The sequence below is a fragment of the Magnolia sinica genome, chromosome 5, assembly GCF_029962835.1.
Source record: "Magnolia sinica isolate HGM2019 chromosome 5, MsV1, whole genome shotgun sequence".
NCBI lineage: Eukaryota > Viridiplantae > Streptophyta > Magnoliopsida > Magnoliales > Magnoliaceae > Magnolia > Magnolia sinica.
In genome coordinates, this window is record NC_080577.1 from 114,785,560 (window position 1) to 114,813,285 (window position 27,726).

Consider the following 27,726-nt stretch of genomic DNA (forward strand, 5'->3'; position numbering starts at 1 on the left):
GAGTATGTTGGTTGATATGCATGACTTTAATGACTGCACACGAGCCTCTTGTTAGGTAAACCATACTACATATCTGTTGAGCTCCATTGTAGGTGGAGAGTTGTGCAATATAAAAACCTGTTTTAGTTGAATATGGACCTTTTTAACATTTTTCTTACAGGCCTTACATATAGAGGCTAAGATTGTGGCTAATAATATTTTTTAGCAAGTATGTCCACCATGAGACAACAAATCAATGGACTAGATTGTTGGATCACGTTCAGTCATTTGTTATATAAATTCATACATGCTGAACAAACATGCCACCCAATGCTCAAAGCTCATAAAACCCAGGAGGAGGTAGAGTAAGACATTATAATTTGTTCAATTGTCAATGTAAACCGAGCCTTGTAAGTGAGAGAGTCGGTGAGGTCGACCGTCTTCAATCAATGAAGACTAAGCTTAGTAGGCAAGACGGTCAATGGCGGTGACTTTTACTTAACATGCAGTGAGAAAAATCTACGGTATTTTGTTCAAAATTGAGCAATCTTCCTTCAGACTATTAGAGCTTGACATGAGTTAAGCTAGCTCATTTGCCTCACTCGAGTCTATTCGAATCAATTGTGGGATTCAAATCGAGTCGAGTTATTGTTTTAAACTCAAAAGATTTTCAATTCAAGCTTGAGCTGACCTTGACTCGATTCAAAGTTTGGTTCGATCGACTTGATTTGAGTTTGATTCAACTCAGCTTGAGTTCAATTCAGCTCGGCTAGTTTCTAATTAATAATATATATTATATATAAAGACTTTAAGGGACGGGCACCTGTTTTTTTTTTTAAATTAATCATAAAAATTTGCTCATTTTGATTTCTATAAATTTTTTTTCCTCCATTCTTGCTCATCGAGTCTCAATGACCAGCCCCTTTTGACCAAACAAGTCACCTCGTTTGGTCACCTCGCCTCCGATCTTTTGTTATCGACACACACACACACACTCTCTGTCTCTCCCTTACTCTCTTACCCACACCTCACCCAGTTGCTCATCAAACTCTGGCCTTGCTCTATATTCTCTCTTAATCTCACCCTCCGCTGTCTTGGTACCACGCCTATCACCTTAGCCCTGTGCTCTCAAGTCTCAACTCTTGCAATCTCTATATCCCTCAACCTCTCTTACTCTCTTTCTCAATCTTACTCCCGCTCGTCTACCTCTAGCCCATTGCCCAAGTGTTCCCCTTTGCACAAAATCAACCACAATTGTTTGGTCCACCATCGCCTGGTCACCTTCCTCAAGCAAAACAATGTAACTCTCTGGTTTGCCATTGTTTGGCCGACTTAGTGAATTAATTAGTATATTTGTTGATTGACTAGTGAATTGATCTCACATGTCCGCCTTTGATTCCCTGTCTTGAGTATTCACTTCTGCACGAACTCGACCTCTACCATTCGATCACCTTTTCCAAGAAAAATACGGTAACCGTCTATTCAGTCACATTAGTGAATTGATTAGTATATCCGTACAATTATTATAAAATTCATTATTATATATTACGAATTCGTGAAATTGTAAATTGATTAGTATATTTGTGATTATGTGAATTTATTAGTATATTAGTGAATTGATTAGTACATTTATGAATTGAATACTATATAAGTGATTTTGCAAATTGATTAGTATATTTGTGAATTTATAAGTTGATTAATATATTAGTGAATTTGTGAATTGACTAGTATATTTGTGAATATGTGAAATAGGCTCGAAAGCTTGAGCCCGTAGTAGGCTCAAAATATCGAGCTTGAACAAAGCTTAAACTTAACTTGAGCTTGCTAGATATGTGACCAAGCCGAGTCGAGTCGAACTCGAGCTCAAATAGTCTACTAGTTAAGCTGAGCCGAGCTGTGCCAAGTTTAATTTGGATATGTTCGATGTTTAGCTTTAGCAACCATCACTTAGCACGTGGTATGGAAGACTCGTAACATTCTGTTTAAAAAAATGAGCTATTTTCCATATGATTTGACTGTGTAATTGTGAATGAACAAAAATATAAAAGATATGACCTATGTTGATAAGCGACGGAGAAGTAAACTAAAATAAAAAAGATAATCATAAATGAAAGACAAAAATATACAACTTTACCTTATAATGTATTGACAAGAGGCTCAAAACTTGCGGTTTCTTTTCTTATTTATAAACTCCCTGGCCCGCTACTGGAAAGTTATGAAACTAGTTTACCATGTGTCTTTGTTGTTGGTGATATCGGATGATTAATTATATAACCATTTTACCACATCTTTGTTGTAAGTGGTGATTGACGAGTCTTTGTCAAGGGTGTTTGTTAGGTAGCTCTTCACCATGTGTCTTTGTCATGGGTGGTTAGAAGGTTAGTTATTAGAGGAGGATGCCATCCTTGGGATTACCTTAGCTTCGGTTGTTGAACATCGTGCAAGTTAGGTTGTGGTTGTATTGGCTGCAAGCGGAATATAAGTGCTCGTGTTATTAAGAGGTTATGGCATTTCATATCTTGCAATACATACATAATAGTTATTGCCACGTATAACATATAGCCTAAGCAATCAGAGGTTGTAATAAACTATTATGGTCATCATCAAATATTGTAGCTACCATGTGGTAGGCCTATGTATTCATTATTAATTGCCTAACAAACTTCTAGCATTATTTGTAAGGTTTCATTAAATTTTCTCCATCCATGTAATATGGAAGTAATTTTTACCACACAAAATCTATGAACTTGTCATTTTATCAAATAATGGACCAGTTAATTTTAATCACAGGGAGGTGATTTTTTAGGTGAAACAGGGGTGTACACGAACCGAGCTAGCTTGGTTAGCTCGCTTGACTGGGCTCGAAAAAGCTCGATTCAACTCTATTCGAAGCTGAGTTCGAGCCGTTTTTTGGAGCTAAAAAATGAGTTCGAGCCGAGTTCGAGCAGGCCCTAGCTCGACTCAACTCGTATTGAATCTAGCTCGAATCTAACTCAATGCATGATGATATAGCAGAATTTCCATGCACCTTGTTTTCCAAGAAGTGGAGGTATCTTCTTCATTGCGATGAACGAGTTTTTTAATGGTTCTCATTTAGCACCGTGTATGCGGCCGTACTGATAGTGACTCGGCGCTGGTGGGATCTCATGCAAATGGGGCCGCAGTTGGAACAAGTCGTACCTATCAAGAAATTCGAGCCGTTGATCTATTCCATTCACACAAGGGTAGCCCTTGTTAAAGCCCATCTAACAGTTGTTGTACATGGTATGATCCGATGCATGGAACACGATTGCGTCCGATGACTGGTGGGTGGCTGTAAAAGCCACAGTTTGCCATCGAGACAAAGTTACGGTCCCATTTTAAGTGCACTCTTGAATGTGTTGTCATGCTTCCCCAAGCGACCGTGTTGTAGAGTGGATGGCCTGCAAAAAGTGCTGGGTGTTGTTTTCGATGCTTTCCGAAACATAGTGGCATCCTTTATGCTTCCCATGGTATCCTTTGTGCTTCATAAATCTTCACCGCTCGTTTCCTCTCATCTCTTCAAAGTGTTTGTAAAACTTAAACTCATGTAAGAGGTATTTTGAAGGATTTTGAGGGTGTAGACAGGGTGTTTGTGGAAATGCCTCAATGACAAACTTGGCTTGATCTCGACTCGAACTCGGCCCAAGCTGGCTAGTCAGGTTCGAGGACCGAGCCGGGCCAAGTTGAGGCCAGCTCGACTCGGTTTGACCCGATGTACACCCCTAGGTAAAACCATAAGAATGCTCTAAATTTGTTTTTTTTTTTTTTTTTTCTTTGAAGTGGTAAAAGTGGGAACTGTGGGACCCACATGGCGTCTACACGATATCCAACTCGTCTAACCTGTGCACCCAACAATGATGACAAGAACCAGAAACGTGGCTGATCAAATCACAAACTGCACATGAGCTCATGTATTTTGGACGGTGCACATTGTTTTTTACAGTGTGGTCCACTTTACGATTTGATCGTCCATTTTTTTGGTTCATGCTATTATATAGGTGGGTCACATTTGTTGGACGGGTTGGTTGTTACATGCATACCCGTGGGCCCACGATTCCAAACTCCATCGCTTTTTAAAGAAAAAGGTTGATTTTATCGACGTGGTTTGGCCGCGAACCGAACACCAGCCACCTAGCCGGCGTCAAAGCTCCGTGAGCCCCACTTATTGTGTACGCGTTTTATCAAGGCGGTCCATTAATCTTGCCAGCTAATTTTAGGGCGTGAGCCCCAAAGGGGGGCAGATTCAAAGCTAAAAGTGGACCAAACCACGAGAAACAGTGAGAGAATGATATCCACCGTTGAAACCTTCCCAAGGGCCACATTAATGTTTGTCATCTGTTCGTAAGGTTACACAAACAAGATGAAGGAAAAACGAAAAACAGAAATATCTGCTTGATCCAAAACTCCTGTGGTCCCCAGGAAGTTTTAAACGGTAACAATTCGATATACACAGTTGACTTTGGTGTGACTCAATTGAGCTATGGATCTGACTAATTTTTGGGCCTTTTGACTAAAATTATCTGAAAAAATGGATGGACGGCGTGGATAATACACATGCATCATGGTGGGACCTGCAGAGCTTTGACAGCAGCTAGCTGGATGGTGTTGGGGTTAGCAGCCGAACCGCGTCCATTTTATCCCTCGGGAAGACTCCAAAACCCCCTTCTAAACCCTCATCGAGTGCAACTCCACTGAGAGAAGAGGGGCAAAAATGTCAAAGAAAATGGCAGACGCAGAGCTTCTGAGCAGCCTAGACGACTTCACGAGCCGCGAGAACTGGGAGAAGTTCTTCACCGTCCGTGGCGGAGGGGACCAACCATTCGAGTGGTACGTCGAGTGGCCCAGCCTCCGTGACCCGCTCCTCTCCGTGCTCCACACCCTCGACGCCGACTCGTTACAGATCCTCGTGCCGGGCTGCGGCAATTCCCAGATTTCGGAGTTCCTCTACGACGCCGGCTTCCGCCACGTCACCAACATCGACTTCTCGAAGGTCGTCGTATCCGACATGCTCCGCCGGCACGTGAGGGAGCGGCCCGAGATGAAGTGGCGCGTCATGGACATGACCGATATGCAGGTATCGCTTCGAAATCCTAGCTTCGCTTTCCCTTCGTCTGCTCCGGACGTTGCTGTCAGTGTTGGGGATTTGAGCTGCGGAATCACACTGATCTAGATCTAGGATAGTAATCCAATGGCACCAAGCACACACAAGAGAACACATAGATTTAATGTGGAAAACCCTTTCGGGAAAAAACCACGGCACAAAGCGACAGATCTCCACTATGAAAGCATCAATTACAAAGAGAGAGGACTTACCCGATTCGAACAACCTCGAATATCACCCTTGCTACACCCTTTGATAACCCTAGAACCCTTTAGAATACCTTTAGGAAGCCTTAGAATCCTTTAGAATAGCCCTAGGCACCCCTATTTATAGTTTAGGAAACTTCCCTTTCTCACCCTTGCGAAACCGCCTCAGATTTCTGCAGTCCACACAAGATCCGGACTTGAATCTGCATACGACCGGTCGAGTGCCCCGGACACCCGAATAAGTAGCACGCTGGACTTTGAGTTAAGTGGTGCTCGACCGGTCGAGTGGACCCTCGACCAGTCGAGCCAGCCCCTCGACCGGTTGAGCAGCCCCAAATATTGAAGACTTTTAAAACTCTGACAACTGTCAGACGCGTCTGGTCATATCATCTATCCGTCCAGAGGAAGGAGTCATTTGATACTCTCGCAGAGTTTGATGGTTCATACGCAGGCGCTCAAATATAGTATAAGTGGCATACTTGGACTCAATCTAAGCCGTCCAAACTGCGGGACCCACTGCAAATGAGCTATCACCCCAAAACCAGCTCGATCGAACCGCCTTAACCTGTGATCAATGGATTTGTTGGTTGGATTTGTGTTAGCAGAACTCTGTATATTTTAAAGCAACTTGTATAATTGATCAAACGTTTAAAACTCCGTATATTTCAAAAGGCAGGCAAAAAATGCCTTTTTTTTTTGGGCAAACCAAATCAAATATATATATATATATATATATATATATTGTCAATAAGATATATGTATTTTTTGATTTTTTTTTTTTTTTTTCGGTATTTTAGAAAATAGAGATTGTTGGTTGTGGCTCACTCATAAAATTGAGTAGAAGGTGAAAATATTTAGTAGAGACGGATTGATTTATGTGGATTACTTGAAAAGGAAGTATTATAGTGAGGAAAATAACATCATTTGAATATTGGTGCACATTGTTATTCATACATATCATCATCATCTAAGCCTTATCCTAATGAATTGGGGTTGGCTACATGAATCCTGTTCCTCCATTCAACTATCAATTGGAATGTCATGTTGTTCTGGTTCATGATGGAAGTTATGGCATAAGTTTGATGCCGGCTGCCAACCTGGCACAACCCTCCTTTATCCGGGCTTGGGATTGGCAATGAATGCAAAACTCCCAGAAGTTCTACCTAATAGTCTATTACATGGGTTGATTACAATTTACAATCAAGCGCTATCTAATAGTCTAAAACATAGGTTGATTGCAATCAACCAGTTGTTGTTCATACATATAAAAATTCTAATTATTTTAATTAAACTTTTCTATTTAAACCTTATTAATATATAATATATACAGACCCGCATGGGGTTTGGGTGAACGGCAAACGTCGTGGGTGTGCTCTCCACAAACATGAGTTTGATTCCCCTCCCCAGGATTACCCGATGTAAGTGGTTTGTGGGTGATTGAAATGGGTGTGTGTGAATATAAAATACAGTCAACACACACATGCATGTCTATAGACATTTTTTTCTGGTCTACGAACAATTGGCCAAAGGGGTATAGAGAATGCTAGTGTATTATATTTATAGTGTGTCCTTTTAGTGTAAGTGCATGTGCACACTTCCCTATTCCCCTGCAGTGTACTATATGCTTTTTCATAATAAAATATTATGTGTTAGGGCATGCAAGCCTAACACACATCATCTCTCCCAAACTCTCCTCCTCCTTCTCTCTCAATATTCTCATCTCTTCTTCACATTATCCTCATCAAATCTTTTTCTATCGGGGCCCATGATTTGGATGGTGAAAATTCGAGTTAAGTGTATCCAATGTATGCCTGTGAATCAAAGGCGATGATGGAAGAAATGTCTGCTCTTGAAAAGAATCATACTTTGGATCTTGTGCCACTTCCTGCAGGCCATAAACCTGTTGGCTGTCGATGGGTTTATACAATCAAGTTTCTTCCAGATGGCTGAATTGATCACTATAAAGCCCGTCTTGTTGCTAAAGGTTACACACAGACTCATGGTGTGGATTACTTCGAGACATTCTCTCCAGTGGCTAAGCTTAATTCAATTCGCGTTGTGCTCTCCTTAGCCGTTAATTTATCATGGCCCTTGTTTCAGCTTGATGTTATGAATGCATCTCCATGGGGATCTTGCAGAGGAAGTTTACATGCATCAACCTCCTGGCTTTTTTGCTTCTCACAACCCTGCACTTGTATGTTGGTTGAAGAAGGCTCTTTATGGACTCAAACAATCTCCACGTGCATGATTCGAAAAATTTAGTCAGGCTCTCTTGGTGTTTGGCTTTATTCTTAGTCATGCTGATCATTCTCTCTTTATATGTCATCGATCGGTGAGCATCATGGTTCTCATTGTCTATGTGGATGATATTGTTTTGTCCGGTAGTGATTCTGCTGGAATGAGGGAGGTCAAAGATTTTTTGAAGACCAAGTTTGAAATCAAGGATCTTGGTCCTCTTCGTTACTTCCTCGGAATTGAAGTTGCTCGCTCATCATCCAGATTATCGACGACTTGTAGGCCGGCTTATTTACCTGACTATTACTCGCCCAGATCTCTCATTTGCAGTTGGGGTTGTTAGCCAATTCATGCAAGCTCCCTGTACTTTTCATCTCACGGCTGTCTACTGCATACTTCGGTATTTAAAATCAGCCCCGGGTCTTGGTCAATTGCATAGTCATCTTCATCTTTCTGGTTATTCCGATGCTGATTGTGCAGGTAGTACTTTTGATTGCCGCTCTACATCCAGCTTTTGTAACTTCCTAGGTGGCAATCTTATAACCTGGAAGAGCAAAAAGCAGCTTATTGCCCAGTCCTCGGCTGAAGCTGAATATCGTGCTATGGCTCATGCGACATGTGAACTTGTGTGGCTTCGCAATCTTCTTGAAGAACTTGGCTATCCTCCTTCGGGTCCTATTCCTCTTCACTGTGACAATCAAGCGGCTATCCATATTGCTCGTAACCCAGTTTTCCACGAGCAAACCAAGCATATTGAGGTTGACTGTCACTTTATTCGGGAGAAAGTCGAGGAAATTGTCACTCCTTTTGTTAGATCTGGGGATCAACTTGCGATGTTCTTACAAAATCCTTGAGTCGAGATGCTCTTCATCGTGTTTGTGACAAGTTGGGCATGATCAACATCTATGCTCCAACTTGAGGGGAGTATAGAGAATGCTAGTGTATTATATTTATAGTGTGTCCTTTTAGTGTAAGTGCATGTGCACACTTCCCTATTCCCCTGCAGTGTACTATATGCTTTTTCATAATAAAATATTATGTGTTAGGGCATGCAAGCCTAACACACATCATCTCTCCCAAACTCTCCTCCTCCTTCTCTCTCAATATTCTCATCTCTTCTTCACATTATCCTCATCAAATCTTTTTCTACTCGGGGCCCATGATTTGGATGGTGAAAATTCGAGTTAAGTGTATCCAATGTATGCCTGTGAATCAAAGTTGGGCAGATCTATTACTGTAGGTCAAGAGTAATCATGCACTGATATGTAAATGGGCTACACTGGCTATTCCACAATATTTCAAAAAAGCGGTGGCTCATCTGCCATAGATTTGGCATACCTGTACCCAAAAACAGATTACCCAAATTGTGGGTCCCTCTTGTGGATGGAGTGTATTTTAAAAATCACTCTGATTAGATGATCATAACCATCTGATATCATTCATTGAATTTGTACTGCTGACCATTGATGGCACCCAAGCAGATGTAGGTATCATCCAACTAGTGTGATTTTCATATATGCTCCATCCTCACAATGTAGCTCATGATTTGGCTGTCTATGTTTACTTGGATGAGCCACCACCATTGAAGGAATAGCAGTTTTTTGTGCAACATATTCTATATTGGCAAATATTCCCCTCTATTCTAGGGAGTCTTGTTGGCAGTGATATTTGACTCAAGTCTTTTGTACCAACCATGTTGTTCTCAATGTACATACTGTTTGTTGTCTCGTTGGCAGTTTTTTTTTTTTTCAAAAGAAAAAAAGTAGTACCGGTGACGTTAATGATTTAATGTGTTGATTTTATTTTTGTTAAAGTCAGCGACCTGGTATCCCCTTAGCACACATATCATGTTTCTGACACTCCATATTGTGTTTCTGATATGCCTGTTATATATTTCTTGACCCCATCCACTTTTCCAGTTTGCAGATGGGTACTTTGATGTTGTTCTTGATAAAGGGGGTTTGGATGCTTTGATGGAACCAAAACATGGTCAGAAGCTGGGGAGTAAATATCTTTCAGAGGTCCCTTGGACTTGAATCTTGAGCATACTTACATGTATCTGTCATGCATGCTCGTAAAATGAATTTAATGGTACATTTATTGCCTTCAATTTTGGAATAATATTGAATCTGTTGCATTGTTTCCAGGTTAAGAGAGTCTTGAGATCAGGGGGGAAATACATTTGTCTCACCCTGGCTGAGTCTCATGTTTTAGGTAAGCTCTATCCTTCCCCATTTCGAACAACAACAATCAAAAACTTTCTTTTACTCATGAAGTACATCTTTCTTAACCTGCTGTCACTTACTTTGTGGAGACGATAAACTCCCATCCTTTTGGTTCCTAAGAACATATATAAATTCGAGTGAAGTATCATTGAATGGTCATCTACTTGGCCTATCTAGATTTGATGACCTATGGTTATTTGTGCTCTATTCCAAATGGAGCCTTATGATGCGTATGTGTATTTAAGGCTTTCTCATTTTTCCTCTGCAGGGTTGCTTTTCTCAAAGTTCAGATTTGGATGGAAAATTAATCTCCATGCTATACCACACAAACTGAGCAACAATCCCAGCTTCCAAACCTTTATGGTGGTTGTTACAAAAGAGAGTTCTTGCATTTTGAATCCAATTGTGTTGTCATTTGAGCAATCCTCCCTTGATAGTAACGAAACTCAGGTAAGGCATGTTCTCCCTATCTTTGGGCATGGCCTTCTTATCTAAATTTTGATGACTAATCATACTCTCTGGGTTTAATGTAGTTTCTCTTGATCCCGAGGTGATAATAATTATATGAGAATATGGCCCATTTGGATGGTGCATCAATGGTCAACTGCAAGGGGTTGCCACAAAATTGCTTTGTAAAAAACCAGTCCAACTGGGTTTTTACTGAAACAATGAATGCAGTTGATTTCTCGCCTAAATCATTGGGTGTGCCGAAATCCGACATTTGAATATGGCAATCCAAATGGGCTGCAGAACCAGGGATTTGGATTGAAACTAGGGTTTTGTCTTCAATCCCTGGTTTTGACGGTGCATCCAAATGGGCCATAGTTGTCTGCTGTAGTTTGCTGGGACACTGAATTCTCGTAATGGCTGTTGGCCCTTGCTCTGGTGATGCAGAGTATTGATCTGGTGAAACCCACTGTGGATAGGGGATGCTCCAAAATCTTCCAGATTGCAACATCCTAACCTTGCCGCTTGGTTGAGAAAATATGAAGCAACTGCCCAGAGAAAAGGCCAAAGAGTGGATAGCCAGGATCTTCCTATCTGTGAGATTTTTGTGGCATCCCCCATAGATGGTGTGTCTCATCAGATAAACGGTCTAGATAAGCATGGGCCACATGCATGGCCCCTCTCCTCAGCTAAATGCCTTCATGCATGAAGTGTGAATCACTAATATAGAATTATGCATCATCTAAGAACCATTTTCTTCTTCTTCTTCTTATTATTTTTTTGGTAGGCCCGTGGTTTATTGCAAGTACTTGAAATTGAGAACAAGATACGGAATGAATGCTCCTCTGGTGTTGATATCCTGTACTCTTTTGAAGATCTGCAACTCGGAATTAAGGGAGATTTGAAGGAGCTCAGCCCAGGTCGCAGGATTCAGCTTACGTTGGGTGAACAAGGGGATTCCCTTTTCAGCTACAAAGCTGTACTTTTGGATTCTCCGCAACAGTCTTATCCATTTGCATATCATTGTGGAGTCTTTCTTGTGCCTAAGGTAAGTGCTTCGGCCCTGTCTTTTGACAGAGTATTTTTGCTCTTTTACCACATTTGTCCACTTCAATCTGAATATTCATTTAGTTCTTCAATATCCGCTCACAGAAATATGTTTCAATAGAAAGGGATATTTGGCATGTGGTTTAATAATTTTTTAAGATTGGTGCAAAGGAGGTTTTTCTAGCATCTAGCCCATTTATGAGACATTCCCACGAGCATGCACACACCTTTACTCTGCAACACGGAGCGAACCTGGCTCATTTATGAGACATTTGGACTGAAGGTGGGCCTCGCTATGAAGATGATCTGGAGCAAAATTATGCTGGCCTGCTCATCAGGTGGGCCAACCCTGTACAAAAGCAATGAGGGGTTTACAAAACTTAAATAGTTGTCCTGATTGAATATTGTATGTGGTCACTGCTATTAAGTGTCATCATCTGATTTCCACGATAGATCACCATCATGTGGATCCACCTTATGCATGGCTTAGTGTCTCACATGCGACAGTTTGGCGTGTGGAGCTAGTGAACATCTTGAGATGCTATGATTTTGGACAGTCTTCGTTTCTGCTGCTGATTTAGGGACATGTTTTACTCAGTGAGATAATGTATGCTTCTGCTATTTATAGTGGTGCTTGAATTACCTTATCAATTATCTATTTCTGCTTGAGATGTGTAATTCACTTGCCAAATTCCAGACTCGAGCTCATGAATGGCTCTTCTCTTCAGAAGAAGGACAATGGGCAGTAGTGGAAAGTTCAAAAGCAGCCCGGTTAATTATGGTAACTCTGGGATATCTAGATAGTCAGATTTTTGTTTTTGTTTTTGGGTATATAATTCTGATAATCCCTTGCAACTGCATCTAAGAGGATTTCAATTGCCTGTAAGTTAGGTTTTCTTAGATGCACGACACACCCATGCCAGCATGGATGATATCCAGGTAATATATTTTTTTTCCTGGGTCACATATTATGAAAAAGAGGTCTGTGTGACGCCATAGTGGTACTGATGATACTGTTTTGCTTTTTTTTTTTTTTTTTGGTGCATGATTTCACTTTCAGAAGGATCTGTCTCCACTTGTTAAAAATTTGGCACCTGGAAAACCTGATAGTGGAGCTCAATTCCCGTAAATTTTCATTCTTTTTTTTTTCCTTATGTTTGGTTTAATTTTTGTGCTAAGCACCACAACCTGTTATTGTATGCATTTAAAAAAGAAAGCAATTAGGATATTTTGTTGTGGTCATTTCAAAACAATTATGGCTAGGGCCTTGCATAGCGGATGTTTTGCAAAGGGGCGAGCTCCAGTGGAATTAGTACCACCATAAGCTACTGTGGTTCCTGGCAGATGCCATCATCATCTAAGCCTCATATCAACTAATTGAGGTTGGCTACATCAATTCTTTTCCGCCATTCCACTCTGGTATTGGGCATACATAAAATCCAACCCATCCATCATATGTGTCAGCACATGGTACCCATAGGTAGCTAAAATCAAGCTGATCCATGAATCAGGTGGGCCACACCACAGGGAAAAATTGGGAGGGAATGTCCTCCCTTGATTTGCTTGGAGGGTCTAGCGTATTGTATACATGAAATCCAGGCCATTCCGACGCTTAATCTGATCTGGATGAAGGGTCAGGCCGAAAATCAGGTTGATTTTGTATTCAGGTGGGCCCTTGCCTAAATCAAGGGTGAGCGTTCATCTCACATTTTTTCCATGTTGTATCCCACTTAAGAGTTGGATCAAGCTGATGTTTGATACCTGTGAGTACTATGAAGTGACACATCTAATGGATGGGTTGGATGACCGCCATACATTATGTGGGCTCCACATATGCCCTATACTACCATAAGCTTAAGGTGTTACTGGTACCACTTGAGGGCACCCCCTTTGCAAATTGATTAATTGTATTATAACATTATGATCAATTTCCTCGGAGGCTGGAGCTGTATCCGTGTACTTAAAAAATGGGAATGCATGATTGTAACTTGCCAATCCAATGACATAAGCACTATGTACCCTGCACCACAATAACGTGGTGCATTGAATAATACTACGGTTTGAGCTAGATACAACTACAATCTGTCATGAGATGCAGAAGATGGAGGTTTATTTCTCTATTTTCTGGCATAAGAAATATCTGATTTTAGGAATTAAAACAGGAGTGATGCTGCAGGTCAAACACATTCCTGAATCACCACCACCATGAGCACCACCAGCATCATAGACTTGTCTATTTGGAGTCACCTTTACATATTTAAATTTGTATCTCAGCCCCTATTTTGATAAGTGAAAATGACTTCATATTGCATTCTCCTGATGCCCATTCAAGTCCCTTTAGTTCTTCCTCTTGTCCTCCTTTCAGGCCCTTCAATCCGAGACAGTCAACTTCCTTACTGGTTTTCTTAGCACATGACCAAAAGCTTGGTCCAAATATCCTTAAAGAAATAGCATCCGCACATCCTCAAAACATTCCTACTAAAGCATGGTCACCTGCTATTCTCTTCTTCGTGCTACTTAATGTACGTGTACTTCATGCATTTTGTATCTGAGTTTTATGTGGACTGTTCATCCTCTCCTGGCACTTCATCCTGCAGTTTAATTTATTTGTAACTTGTTGTGTGCAACCGCCACACGTTAGGTGTGGAAGCAACCTTAGAACAAATCAAACATTTGAATAGAGAGATGAAAATTGAGCAATCATAGAGAAACACATAAATTTTACATGTAAAAACCCTTGCGGGAAAAAACCACGGCACCGAGTGACAAACGATCCACTATAATTAGAAAGTTACAAGAGATCAATAACTTATATATTCAAAAGCCCAGGCTCTTCCCTTGCAAAAACCCTAGAAATCACATAGGCCCTCTCTGCAATACCCTAATCATGTTTCAAAGCATCCTTATGTACTTCCGTACAAGATTAAGAAACAAAACCCACACATTCTAAAATGTATTTGGAGTTGCAGAAGAGTGGAAAGGGCATAAGCTTGATAATTTAAAACTAATCTTGGAGAGGTGAATTAGTTGGAATGCTAATTGAAGGATGAGTTAAAGGTGGTAGCATTGGCGTTGGGTAGAGGTGAAATGCTTGGCCAAGATGGACGTCTTACTGCTTTTTTCAAAGTTTTTGGGAAGAAGTGAAAGAAAACAGTGTTCTGTTTCAGAGTTCCATGAGAGGCGATATCGATACATTGGTGATACTTGGTGATATACCGTCGATACCTGGAATTTCTGATACTATCAGTGTTATCAGTATCGCTGAGCTAGTGATACCGATAATATTTGTGATATTATTGATAAATTCGGAACAATGCTCCCAAGTTTGGGACAATTGGCGGTGGTCTGCTACCTCTTTTTTCTGTAGCGTATTTGAACTACTATTTCAGATGGCAACTGTCAGAGGGGGCCCATTGTCTCTCTGCATCCAGTGGGTGGCTTGGAGAGTGGTTTGGGTGCCAAAGTTCAGGTGGTACTTGAAAGATGAGGAGATTGTTCTCCTCACTTAGCTTTTAGGTATGCTGAATAAGTATTGTATATTTTGGTAAAGAGTTTATTGAAGAATCTTGGAGTTCAAAGCGGACAAGCACTTCTCGGTGAGGTCGTTTTGTAGCATATTTGAATTGCTATTTCAAATAGCAACTGTTAGAGGGGGCCCAGTGTCTCTCTTCGTCCAGTGGGTGGCTTGGATAGCGGTTTGGGTGCCGAATTTCAAGTGGCACTTGAAAGATGAGGAGATTGTTCTCCTATCTTTGCTTTCCGATATTCTCTCCTGCAACTCTGAGAATCCGGATTCCCTTGATTCCTCATCTCCTTCTCCCCCGGCTCCTTTCGACGCTATTGCAGACCATGCTCTCTCCGCCCTATTCCAGGAAGATATAGGTGATCGTGTTATTGATGCGGAGCCTCTTTAGATCCGGATTGGTACTTCTACCGAGCAAGGAATCCTTATGGATAAGAAGTTGGATGATTTCGATAATAGAGCGATTCTTATTAATACCATCCAAAAGAAGAAATGGATTAGAGATGCGATTGGTCATGTAGGCAGGGCTGTCGGATTATCCTTTGGGGATCGCCCAGAAGACTACATCGTTTTGTTTCTGTGTGTCGAAGCTCACAGAAGACCTATCTCTACTTCAAGATCCCCAAAAATCGCTTGTCCAAATCTTGTAGCAATAGGGAGCTCCAGCGTCTTGCTTCTTTTGCGGTTACGGTGTTGGATTCTGTCAAGATTGTTGACCGCCAGGGTACTCGGGGCAGTTTAGTTCTCCAATGAAGGTCATCTCCTGGAATGTTAGGGGTGTGGGGCTTAAGGAAAAGAGAAGGCTGATTAAAGATTCCTGCAGTTCTTGTCACCCGGATATCTTCTACCTTCAGGAAATGAAAATTCAAAACTTTAACGACAGGATTATGGGGTCGCTGTGGAAGGCCGCAGACATCAAATGGGTTGCGTTAGATGCTATCGGTAGTTTTGGAGGTATCTTGATAGCATGGATTCCTCCCTCTGGAAGCTGGTAAATTCGTGGTCTGGGATTTTCTCCGTCTCAGTTATTCTCGCCGACATCTCATCTCATGAGAAGTGTCTCATCTCCTCTGTTTATGGCCCAACCTCCGATGCCAGAAGGGCTGATTTCTGGGAAGACCTGTCTGCCTCCAGGAAGAAATTTTCAGGCCCTTGTTGTATTGCTGGTGACTTTAACATCATCAGATATGCTGAAGAAAAATCCTATGGTAGGAAAGTGTCGTCGGCAATGTGCGCTTTTTCAAGCTGGATTGATTCCTAGGAGCTGGTCGATCTTCCCCTCGGTTCTAGATTCACGTGGACAAATGGTAGATTGAGCCCCTCTCTCTCCAGGCTGGGTAGATTCCTCGTTTCTTCGGAGTGGCTGGAATGGCTTCCTTCAATCTCTCAGACCTCCCTCCCGAGAACCACATCCGATCATTGCCTGATTATGCTAGCGACTGACGAGCAGAACTGGGGCCTGAAACCGTTCAGATTCGAATCTTCCTGGTTACATATAGATGGCTTTTTTCAATTGGTTTCTGATTGGTGGGGTGGTTTCCAAGTTTTAGGCTTTGCAGGTTATAGGCTAAGTAGTAAGCTCAGATTGTTGAAGGAGAAGCTAAGGATATGGAAGTAGGAAGTCCTCTCCTTGAGGGACTTGGAGAGGTGTTCGATATTGGCCGATCTGCAGGCGATCAATGTGGGTGCTGAAGAAGGCTTAATGTCCACTGAGATTATGTCCAAAAGAATTCAGCTGATCCAGGCTCTGTCCGCCAGAGTGTTTGAAGATGAAATTGCTTGGAAACAAAGATCCCGTGCCAAATGGCTAAAGGAGGGGGATACAAACTCTAGATTTTTTCACTGCATTGCCAGTATGCATGCCAGGAAAAACAAAATCAGCAGCATCTCTGTGAATGGTCGGCACGTTGAAGACAAGGATGAAATAGCGGAGGAAGCAATTATGCACTTCAGAACTTTGCTTACGAAAGATAGTTGGGATAGGCCGAAATTGGATCATGTTCGGATGGACTGCCTGTCGGCTGAAGACGTGACAACTGTAGAAGTGCCTTTCTCTGTGGAAGAAGTCAGATTGGCAGTTGACTCATTAGGCAGCGACAAGGCTCCTGGCCCCGACTTCTTCCCCATCTGCTTCTACACCTTCTGGGAGGTCATCAAAGAAGATACCATGCTATTTTTCAACGAGTTTCACGAAAGGGGTAGATTATTTAAAGGTTTGGGGGCCTCTTTCATTGCGCTCATCCCAAAAGGTCCGGGGGCTAGCTCTTTCAACAACTTTAGACCCATCAGTCTAATTGTGGGCCCGTACAATATTCTAGCGAAAGTCATGGCTTCCCGCTTGAAAATGGCTATTGGGAAGATCATTTCAGGTCATCAAAGTGCGTTTATTCTGGGGAGACAGATCATAGACTGCGCGCTCATCGCTAATGAATGTCTGGACTTTGCTCACAAAGACGGATCTAAGTCTTCTGCAAGCTGGACATTGAAAAGGCTTACGACCACGTGGATTGAGATTTTTTGCAATACATGATGAGGCGCATGGGCTTTGGTGCCAAATGGTGTGGGTGGATTGCTGAATGTCTCGAATTAGCCTACTTCATACTCCTGAATGGAACCCCAAAAGGTTTCATTAGGAGCTCCAGAGGTATTCGTCAAGGCGATCCGCTATCTCCCTTCCTCTTCCTCATAGTGGGAGAAGCCTTGTCCAGAATGATTCAGTCAGGTTAGGAGACAGGCATCCTTGGCGGCATTAGAGTGAGAGGCATGTCTTCCCCGATATCTCATATTCAGTATGCAGACGATACTTTGATTTTCAGCGAAGCAGATGCGGTTAAAGTTGGTAATTTACGCACAACGATTCTTTGCTTTGAAGTAGTGTCGGGGTTAACGATCAATCTGGCTAAATCGAAGATGTTCGGGGTGAATTTGAAGGACGAGGAGTCCAGCAACTTTGCTGAATTTTTTGGGTGCGCTCTATCTTCGCTACCGGCATCCTTCGTCGGTCTTCCACTATGTTTGGGAGTGCCTCCTAAATCCCTCTGGGACAAGGTCATCAATAGGTTCGAAACATACTTGGCAAAATGGAAATGCAAATATCTTTCCTTGGGTGGTCGCTTAACTCTTATCAAGGCTGCTCTTTCAAACCTCCCGTTATATTTCATGTCTCTCTTCAGATGTCCAGCTCCAGTTTTGGCTATTCTCGAAGGATTAAGGTGGGACTTCCTTTGGCACGACAAGGAAGATAAAAAGAAGTCCCATCTTGTTCAATGGCATTAGGTATGCAAGCATTTCAATCAAGGCGGAGCGGGGATCAAAGATCTCAAGAGGATGAATAGGGCCCTCCTAGGGAAATGGATCTAGAGACTCGGCATCGAGGGGGACAGTCTGTGGAATAAGATGATCAAAGGGAAATACGACAAGTCCTTTGGTGGTTGGTGGACCAAGGACTCTTCTCGCTATAGCGCTTCGGCCCTGTGGAAAGGGATCTCCTCTGTGAAAAAGGAGGTCCTTAAAGGTATAGGCTTCATTCTTGGTAAAGGAGAAAACATTCGGTTTTGGGAAGACATTTGGGTGGGAGATTCGTCTTTAAAAGATGACTTTCCGAATATTTTCCGCCTTGCCTATAACCACGCCATCGTAGTTGCAAGCTGCTTTTCCAGGTCGGCTAAGAAAATAGAGTGGATCGTGAATTGTAGGAGGAATCTTCATGATTGGGAGGTTGAAGAGTACGCGGCCCTGCTTGAACGTATATATAGGGGCATTCCTGATTTCGATTCCCCAGATAAACTGTTCTGGAAGGCGGACAAATCCAGCAGATTTTCAGTTAAATCTCTCTATGCATTCCTGGAAAATGAGTAGGCCTCTCTTGATAAGTCCCTCCATATGTGGAAATATTCGGTCCCCCCCAAGCATGCCGCCTTTGGGTGGTTGGTGGGGATCAAGAGGATCCTCACGGTGGACAACTTGCGTAAAAGGGGGATGCCCATTGTCAATGTCTGCCTTTGCTGTATGAGGAATGAAGAATCTATCGACCACCTGCTCATTTTCTGCCCTTTATTGCCCGGATCTGGTCAGATTTTCTCTCCTGCTTCAAGCTACATTGGTGCTTTCCCGCCTCGGTGACTCATCTCCTCCAAGCTTTGCATGGGGTGAGATTGGGCAAACATAAGACACGCCTTTGGAGAATGGCCATCATTGCTATATGGCGGTCAGTTTGGGAAGAGAGAAATGATAGATTATTCAGGGACACTTCAAACTCAGGGGCGGTAGTAGCTAGTAAGGCTAAGAGGTTAATGATCGAATGGGCCGTCTTTGTAGCGCGTCTAAAGGACTGTGATTTTCTTTTTCTTAGAGTCTAGTTTGAGGTTGCTCTCTCGGCGATCTCTTTATTCTCCTTTCCTTCTCTTTGTATTTCCCCCCTTTTTATCAATATATTTCGTGACTTCTCAAAAAATAAAAATAAAAAATCTCTGCTTTTAGGTATGCTGGATAAGGATAAGTATTATATATTCTGGGGAAGAGGTTGTTGAAGAATCTGGGAGCTCAAAGCAGACAGGCACTTCTCGATGAGCTTGTTCTGCTACTCCAAGTTAGTCCGGAGTCTTCCATATTTGGGCAGCATAGTTCAGACAGGTGTTGCTCGTAGGAGGGTGAACACATTTTGCTGGACTGCATGTCTGATGAAGATTTTGACACAGGATGATCTTCAAAGAAGGGGTATAGCCTTGGCAAATGGATGTGTTTTGTGCCTCTGGGCAGCAGAAATGTTCCCATCTCCTGACGCACTGTGGCCACACATGGAGTAATTCGTCAATATTTGATAAGTTTGGGGTTCAGTCGGTCACACTAGAAACAGTAGGGGGATCTATGTGCTGGTTGGTGTTCCGATCCCTGGGGCTTAATCGGGAAATTGCTATGGAAGCTTGTAGTCAATGCTGTTTTGTGGAACCTCTCTTGGAGATGAAGAGAGGAAATTTCCAAGACAAGTTGTATTCAGAGAGAGCTATATTTAAGCGGTTGTTGGGTGTCATGGTAGAGTGGGCAAGGAAGATAAAGTTTCAAGAGGGTTGTCTCCTACTCTCTTTCAATCTGATTGGGAGGTGCTAAATTGCGGCAAGGTGGTGGAGAAAGCTTCTGATAGATGGAGTGCCTGGTTAGAACTTAATTTCAGTGGGAGCTCTATGGGGAATCCTGGTCTGGCGGGAATTCGGGCGCTAGTTACGAATAACATTGGTGAAACAGTGCTGGAGTTCTTAGGCTCGCTGGGCATCCATGACTTGAATTTTGCCAAAGCTGCTGCCTTATTTCAGGTATCAAGATCGTAGTCACATCCAGTTTAGCCCCATTATAATAGAAGGGGACTCCAGTAACTCCAAGTGGATGAGAGAAGGTACATATCCCTAGAACTTAGCTAACCTAATTGAGGAAGCCTCTGGTATTTGCATCAATTTCCGTTTCTTTCTTTGTGTATGGATTGGGTAATTCAAGGGCTGATAAGTTAGCTAAGGATGGTGTGTTGAGGGGAGAGTTACTTTTCTCCGACTGTAGAAAGGGTCTGTAGCTGGGGTTCTGGTCTCCAAGGTTAGTGTCTTCTTGTATTTGTATGGGCCGCTTGGTATTTCCTGGCAGTAGCTTCTTTTTTGGTGTGGTTATTTTTTCCTTAATTTTTTTAAGTAAAGCTATCCATTCATAAATAAGAAAAAATAAAAAATAAAAATCCAAGACTGATTTGAAGTTACATAGATGGAAATTGGATAAAAAATGCGACCTTTCCAGATGCAGTTTCTGCAGAAGAAAATAATAATAATAATAAAAACTGTCCCAAGTGGGCAACCAAACTGATGTTACACTTGCCTCATCATGGATATCCAATCCACTGGTGATTCAACATTACATACAAATTTGGGTGTGGAAATCGAAAAGGGACGCCACTGAATGAGCTATGGGATCAATAAATTTGGGTGTTGATGATGTTTCTTTCTTAGTTGGGCTTTGATCACTCTATTTTTTTTTTCTATGCCCTGTTGTAATCCATCGTGTTGTTTCTTGTTCTAGTTGTTTTTAATAAAATTATTTATTACCCTTAAAAAAACATTACATACAAATTGGTTCAAAAGCATTCATCCTTTTTTTTTTTTTTTTGGGGTGCAACATCCTTGGTAACTGACTTGTGACGTTGCCAGACTTATCATTGGATTTGATTGGAATTATAATTGCAGGTTCATGATGGCGAATGATGGGGTCAAGCAGCGGAATATCATCCAGCAGGTCTGACTTTTTTTTTGGGCATGCTTGCTTGTTTTTCACTTTGTTGTGCACAAACCAACATTTAAAAACCCGGATGGAATTGGACTAATGTAGCAGTTCGAATTTGAACCGACCACAGAAAAGTGCCTGTTCACTAAAAACTGGGGTCAATTGTAACTGTATTTCTTGATAAACTGTATGCCTCGTTTATCAAAATAAATAAAAAGCAGCTGGAACATATATCCTCCTCTTATAAAGTAGAGCTCTTATTCATGTCTAGGAAATTTTGTTTCCTTGTTTCGTTTATTTTGTTCCTTTTATTCATTGATACTTTGTGCATGTCCCAGGACAGAATGGGTTGGGCTGAATGTCCATGAAAACTAATCAGTGTCCGGGTTTTAAAACATTGTCACACATACACAATGATAGGCATGATAAGCAGCTCCTTTTTTTTTTCAATGTATTGTTTGCTTTGATCTGTCACTCAATCATAACCAACCTTGCTCCTGATTCTTGTCTTCACTTGCACGTTTCCATGTTACATAGATTACGTCTACTATGACTGGACCAATAATTGTTGAAGATGTGATCTATGAAAATGGTGATAGTGATGGCAGTGGTCCTATTCCATTGAAAGATTTGGTGTTCCGTCGCCTTACTTTTGAGAGAAGCTTGGGTTTGGTGCAATCAGAGGCATTGCTAGTTCGACAAGAATGTACTGAAAAGAGTCCTGGTGAAATGGCGTGGAAGAAAACCATCTCTTCCAAATCTAGAAAAAAGGGAAGCCGGAGAAAAAGCGATTCTCGCACATCATCAATTGATGGTAAGTGGTAACTATATAGACCAGTCTGCTTGCAATTATGTATGTTACTTGTTGTTTATGCTGACTCTGGATCTCCTAAGATCAAGATGGCTTTTGTATGACTCATAGGTCTAAGCCTGTAGCTCAATGGTGGACAGGGTGTGCTTCAAAATTGGGTTCTCGGGTTTGATCCCAGTGTACTTATGTGAAAAAAAAAAAACCACCACCATCATCATAGCCTTGTCCCAGATATTTGGGGATGGTTCTATCTTCTATAAGACTGATTAAAATTTTTTCCCTTTCAAATTTAGAGATGTTGGAAGAAACTGCTAGTGTTGTACACACCATTTTGTCATATTTACTTGTTCCTCTATTAGTACTACGTTGTCAAAACACAGTTTTGACCTTCTAACCTTTTCACCATCTGTGAATGACGATGAAATCTCTCCTTTGGATAATTGTTCCAGTGCTTAACTATGCTTGTTGATGTTAGTTCCTTGCCTAAATTCTGGTACATGTGTGGAAGCTGCTTTAGTTCTGGATTCTTTTTTTCTTGTTTGATACATGGTGTAAATATATTGGTAGGATCATCCAATCAGTGCTACCAATAAAAAAAAAGTGTGATTTTGCACGGTGGGAATGAAAAGTTGGTGGTCCACATCAGTTGATTTGTATGTCCAGGTTTCTAAAAGTTAGCATGGTATAGGGAGCTTCCCTACCCCTCTTGCATAAAGGATCCATCATCGTAGTATGTAGAATGTACATGCCTGCTTGCATAATGCTACCACCAGTATGATTTTCTTGAACTGTAAACTCCAGAATGCAGGAAATTGTCTACTCCAAAGTAAGAATTTTCATCTTTGCTCCCTGTCCAAGGCTCCTGTTGGCAAAAAGAAATTTGACTTGTTTTGTATACTCCCTTATCCAATCATTTTCATGATGGATTTCATTTTTTAAATTCCAGCACTTTTCGGAAGTATCTTTTCATGCAGTGTGATTTTTTTACTTCTTGTTTGATAGATGATGAAATTGTTATTCGTAGGGTCGCTGTATTTTTTGCATGGTGGGCATGAAGAGTGGGTGGTCAGGTCCATATCAGTTGATTGATTTGTCCACGTCTCCAGAAGCTAGTATGCTATAGGGTGTTTCCCTATCCCTCTTGTATAGAGGATTCATCATCATGGCATGTCCATCCATGCATGATGACGCTACCCATCAGTAATGCAGGATATTTTCCACTCCAGAGGGAAATTTTCTTCTAACTCCCGCACCGAGTCTCCTACTGCAAAAGAGATTTGATTTGTTTTATATGCTTTTTTTTTTTTTTTTTTTTTAATCTGGTCATTTTCATGATGGATTCAATTCATTTAGAAAAAAATTCCATCACTAGAAAATTTGGAAGGTATCTTTTAATGAGTTTGTAGTTACTGATTTTGTTTGATGGGAAGCTATTTACAAATTGTAATTATCTATCAACTGTTGATTGCAGTTCCTTAGTTAGCAACTTGATTCTTTTTAATACTTTTGTCAATATAGAATCGAGAGAAAATCAGAAGGTTGATCACAACTACCTTGCCAGTGCTTATCACAGTGGGATCATTTCTGGGTTTACGTTGGTAGCTTCTAAGCTGGAAAATTTGGCATCATCTGGAAGAACAGTAAGGAATTCTATTGCTGATTAATGCTTTAGCCTTTAGGCCACTTAGGCAGGTTCATGGGCAGCAGGTCAGGCTTGAGCTGGAAAATTTGGCCCATATGAGTAAATGGGTCAGGCTTCGGTTATCGGTGGACTAGGGCAGATGATCCAACCCAGGCTGTCCCAAAATCCGAAACAAAATGAGTAAATGACAGAAAGTATAGATACATACCTATGATGTATGTATCTGCTAATTGTGCAGGGATTTGCATACCTTTAGTACCATATTTCATTCTTAAACCTGAGTTGGGCCAGGCTGTGTAAGTTGAGCTTGACCCAATTACACTTAAGTGGATCTGGTGGGGCTTGATAAATTTTAAGTGTTTGGTTCGAGCTACAGGGTAATGGATCTTGGAGTGGGTTCAGGCTAGAAATCTTGGTCTGCGTAGTTAATGGGTCTGGCTTGGGCTGATCCTTGCCTGACCAGGACCCAACACGTTGCCACCCTGCTTTCCATGAAGCAAGCCTTTAATTCATAGTTGTATATTTCTTTTGTCAGTCTTGGATCCAAAGGGTGCTCGCCGGAAACTGCTAAGCTTGGGAACTCTTCCATGTATACATGGCATACATGCATGCCATTCCAGACTGTTCCAAATTCTGGGCCTCATAGTGGATGGAACATAGCCCAAAATTGGACTGATTGGGTTATCCTAACCATCCAAATGTTGGCCATCAAATAGATGACTAAAAATGTGGATGGCTGTCCAAATTCGATGGGCAAACTTAAATGGTTAATATCAACATATCATTGTGATTTAATGTTGCCCATTATTTGGACATTCTGGATTTGAGTGTATGCCATGTGTACAGTGGATGAGTCGTCACAACTTGGTGATTTGGGCAAACACACATTGTGTGTCTATCCTTTTTTGCAATGACATTCACTTAGAGCTAGCTTATGGAAAGAATATTATTTAAGAGGAGCTACCGATAGTGTTCTATTTTAATTTCCTTTGTATTTTAAAGGTTGTCTTTTTCATGTTGCTAAGTTTGGTTGTTTATTTTCTAGGTTAAAACAGTTGTAATTGGTCTTGGGGCTGGACTTCTTCCTATGTTTCTCCGGAGATGCATGCCGTTTTCGTACATCGAGGTAGCTTCCTACTCCAGATGTTTTAGGGCTGCAAACAGGTTGGGTCAGGGTTGACAGGAATCTGGTTGACCTGTCAACAGTCTAGGTGTGTGTAAACGGATTATATTGAGGCAGATCACGTTGATATGGTTCTTACTTGCTGTCTCCCAAATGGGGGTCCAAACCCAGAAAAAGTCGGATCTATTTCTGTTGGTGCTTGGGTTGCCAGCCTATGACAGCAGTAATGTTCTTGACACGAGCATTTCCTATCTAACAAACAGTTGAAACTTCATCTCATTCTCGTGCAGGTGGTGGAGCTGGATCCTATGATTTTAGATCTAGCAAAGGACCATTTTGGCTTTATAGAGGATGAGAAGCTGAAGGTGATTTACACTTTGTCATTTTCAGCAGTAATTTCTGTCTAAAGTTCATTTATATCGTAGCTTCCGTGCATGAGGAATATTTGAGCCTCTGTCTCATGGTGGGTTCCAGATCCTGGATAAAAGAGGAAGGTTGATGTCTACTGGGCAGAGATTGTAAAACTACTGCAACTCTAACATTTAAAAGCCCACCCCACATACTGGGTGAAATATGGGACACTTGTACAGACTAGCACATGGGGCCCATCAGTTCAGCAGTCTGGATCATCGAAATGTGGTACACTTGTACAGACTGGCATATTGGGCCCATCAGGATTTCTTCTTACTTTCAAGGTTGGGTTCTTCCAATATGGTAGTCTTTGGGGAAGTCTCCCGCCAAGGGGCCCACCAGATCAACAGTCTGTGTCACGAAACGTGTTCTATTAATTTCTTAATTTCGAGGTTGGATTCTGCCAGTATGGTAGAACTTTGGGACATCTGCCAATGGTGGGGCCCATCAGTTCAACAGTCTAGATCTTCGAAACGTGGGGTACTTGTACAGACTAGCACATACTGATGCATCAGGATTCTTCTTAATTGCAAGGTTAGGTTCTCCCAAAATGGTAGAACTTTGGGATGTCTCCTGTCAATGATGGGGCCCATCAGTTCACAAGATCATTGAACCATGGGGCACTTATACATACTTGCACATACTGATGCATCTCAATTCAGGAGTTGGGACCCTATAATTCCTCTCCGTGCATCACCTTAGATGATTATTACTAAAGCAGCGTTTCGTGAACCTAATGATTCTAGAGAAATAGATTGCAAAATAATGCAAGTTGACATCCACATAGGATGGTCGCATGCTTGGGTCCACACGGACAAATTTGATTCGTCCGTTTCAAGACTCATAATTTCAATATTCAAGCTGTAACTTTAGTTATTTTTTTTTACCCCATCTCTTTGCAGGTGCACATTGCTGATGGAATCCGCTTTGTTAGAAATGCGGCAAACGATTCAACAGCTTCTAAAATTACAGCTAACGATCAAAATGATGATTACAGTTCCTGCAAAGGAAACTTGCCATTTCCCAATGGAAGTGGTGCCAACTCTCTCACTGAAGGCGAGAAGAGCACCCAATTTGATATACTCATTATCGATGCGGATTCATCCGATGTGAGGTGAACAAGCTATTCTTCAAAGAGAGTTTATAGGGTTGGACATGCATCACATATCGGTAGGCTACTGTGCCCGAGATTTGGGCATCCAGGGGCTACCATGGATGGGAGATACCTCAAAAGCCGTCTAGATTGGAGGATCCTAACCATGGATATCTTTAGCCTTTTTCCCAGACCTTTCCTGCTTATCTCTGAACCATCTTTTACTAAGCCACCTGAGTGAAGGGTTAGGAACTTTCAATCTAGGAGAATATTGGGGGCAGCCTCCATCCATGATGGGGCCACATCGGATCAACGGTCTGGAACTTGTAACTGTTCGCCCCATTTGTAGAGATCTGGTGCATCAGGACTCTATAATTCACTGCTGACTAGATCTGGTTATGTCGACTCTTTTAGAGAAAGGCGGGTATGTATTGGTGCTAATTTGTTTACCTGCGTTGTCATTGCAGTTCTGGATTGACATGTCCTCCGGCAGATTTCATGGAAGAATCTTTTCTTTTGTGCGTAAAGGAATCCCTTTCCAAAGAAGGTCTCTTTGTCATTAATCTGGTTTCTAGGTCCCCCGCCATCAGGGAGACAGTTGTTTCAAGAATGCAGACGGTACCAATGAAGATAGCCTATTCTTAGGAGCAACTACAAAGGAGGAACTCTGCTTGCAAGCACCCAACACATTATTTCACACATGTAGGGCATCCAGCATTCATCAGTCAGGCCCCGTGGTGAACCTGCCCCATCTAAAAATCAGAGCAGTTCAGGCGGGCCTTATGCATAGTTTGTAGCCCAGTTATTACCAAATTTCAATCATGCTTTTCTTCATGTGTGTTAAGGGTTGCAACGTGGTCGGGTTGGGTCTGGTTGAGGGTCAAGCAAGCCCAACCCAAACTCAAGAGGACCCAACCTGTAGCCCGATCCAACCTGAATTCCAACCTAAACCCAACCTGAAGCCCTCTATACTCGACCCGACCCGACCCCAATACGTCATTATTCCCAACCCAACCTGACCTGACCTGAATTTGCTCAACCCAAACTCAACCCGAGGACCTTGACAGCCTGACTGCTGCCCTAGTGTCTCCCACCTAAATAGTGTGATGGCTGGCTGGCCTGATTTTTCGGCTATTGCAAGTTCCCCATGGGTCTCCGACTCTCCATCTGATTAATGGGCTAGATCTGGCGCGGATGTCTCCCATTTTTACACGTGGGGCACTTGCAAGTAGTGTCCCTCCACAGCAATTGATATACCGGCAATCATAATTCATGATGCATATTTGATTTTCAGGTCTTTAGCCGCCTCTTCTGCCTTGAGCTTGAGGGAGAAGTCAATGAGGTTTTGTTTGCTCTTCCTATGGAGGTGTGTATTGGTGAGGATGGTCTCTCTGAAGCGGCTGTTCAACTTGAGAAGCTGTTGAATTTTGCCCACAATGAGAGAGGTCCCAACATCCTAGAGACTGCAAAGAAGATCAATTGTCTGAAGTAGGAGATGGCCCACCTCATCAAGTTTCTTAGGTCAAATGGATCCGGTGAGCCTTTTTGATACCGAATTCAATTAATGTTGTTATTATATAGAACTTATCAGATGGGTTATCAAGTCA

At 41.9% G+C, this 27,726-nt stretch overlaps 1 protein-coding gene across 3 annotated transcripts; it reads left to right on the top strand.

Moving 5' to 3' along the window:
• Positions 1-4,645: 4,645 nt before the first annotated feature.
• LOC131246849 (uncharacterized) lies at positions 4,646-27,726 on the top strand. 3 transcript variants are annotated; one of them, XM_058247288.1, is made up of 16 exons: positions 4,648-5,074; positions 9,462-9,563; positions 9,690-9,756; positions 10,036-10,217; positions 11,002-11,262; positions 11,959-12,042; positions 12,153-12,200; positions 12,322-12,386; positions 21,003-21,051; positions 21,577-21,853; positions 23,369-23,490; positions 24,538-24,618; positions 24,906-24,980; positions 25,929-26,140; positions 26,587-26,737; positions 27,414-27,726. In XM_058247288.1, exons 1-16 carry the CDS (start codon positions 4,712-4,714, stop codon positions 27,609-27,611), a joined length of 2,337 nt encoding a protein of 778 aa, XP_058103271.1. In that variant the 5' UTR covers positions 4,648-4,711; the 3' UTR covers positions 27,612-27,726. The 3 variants fall into 3 exon arrangements, 2 of the variants coding, with proteins under 2 accessions (XP_058103271.1, XP_058103272.1); XM_058247289.1 differs by having other exon boundaries at positions 4,934-5,074; positions 9,462-9,546; XR_009171521.1 differs by lacking the exon at positions 25,929-26,140 and having other exon boundaries at positions 4,646-5,074; positions 27,414-27,550.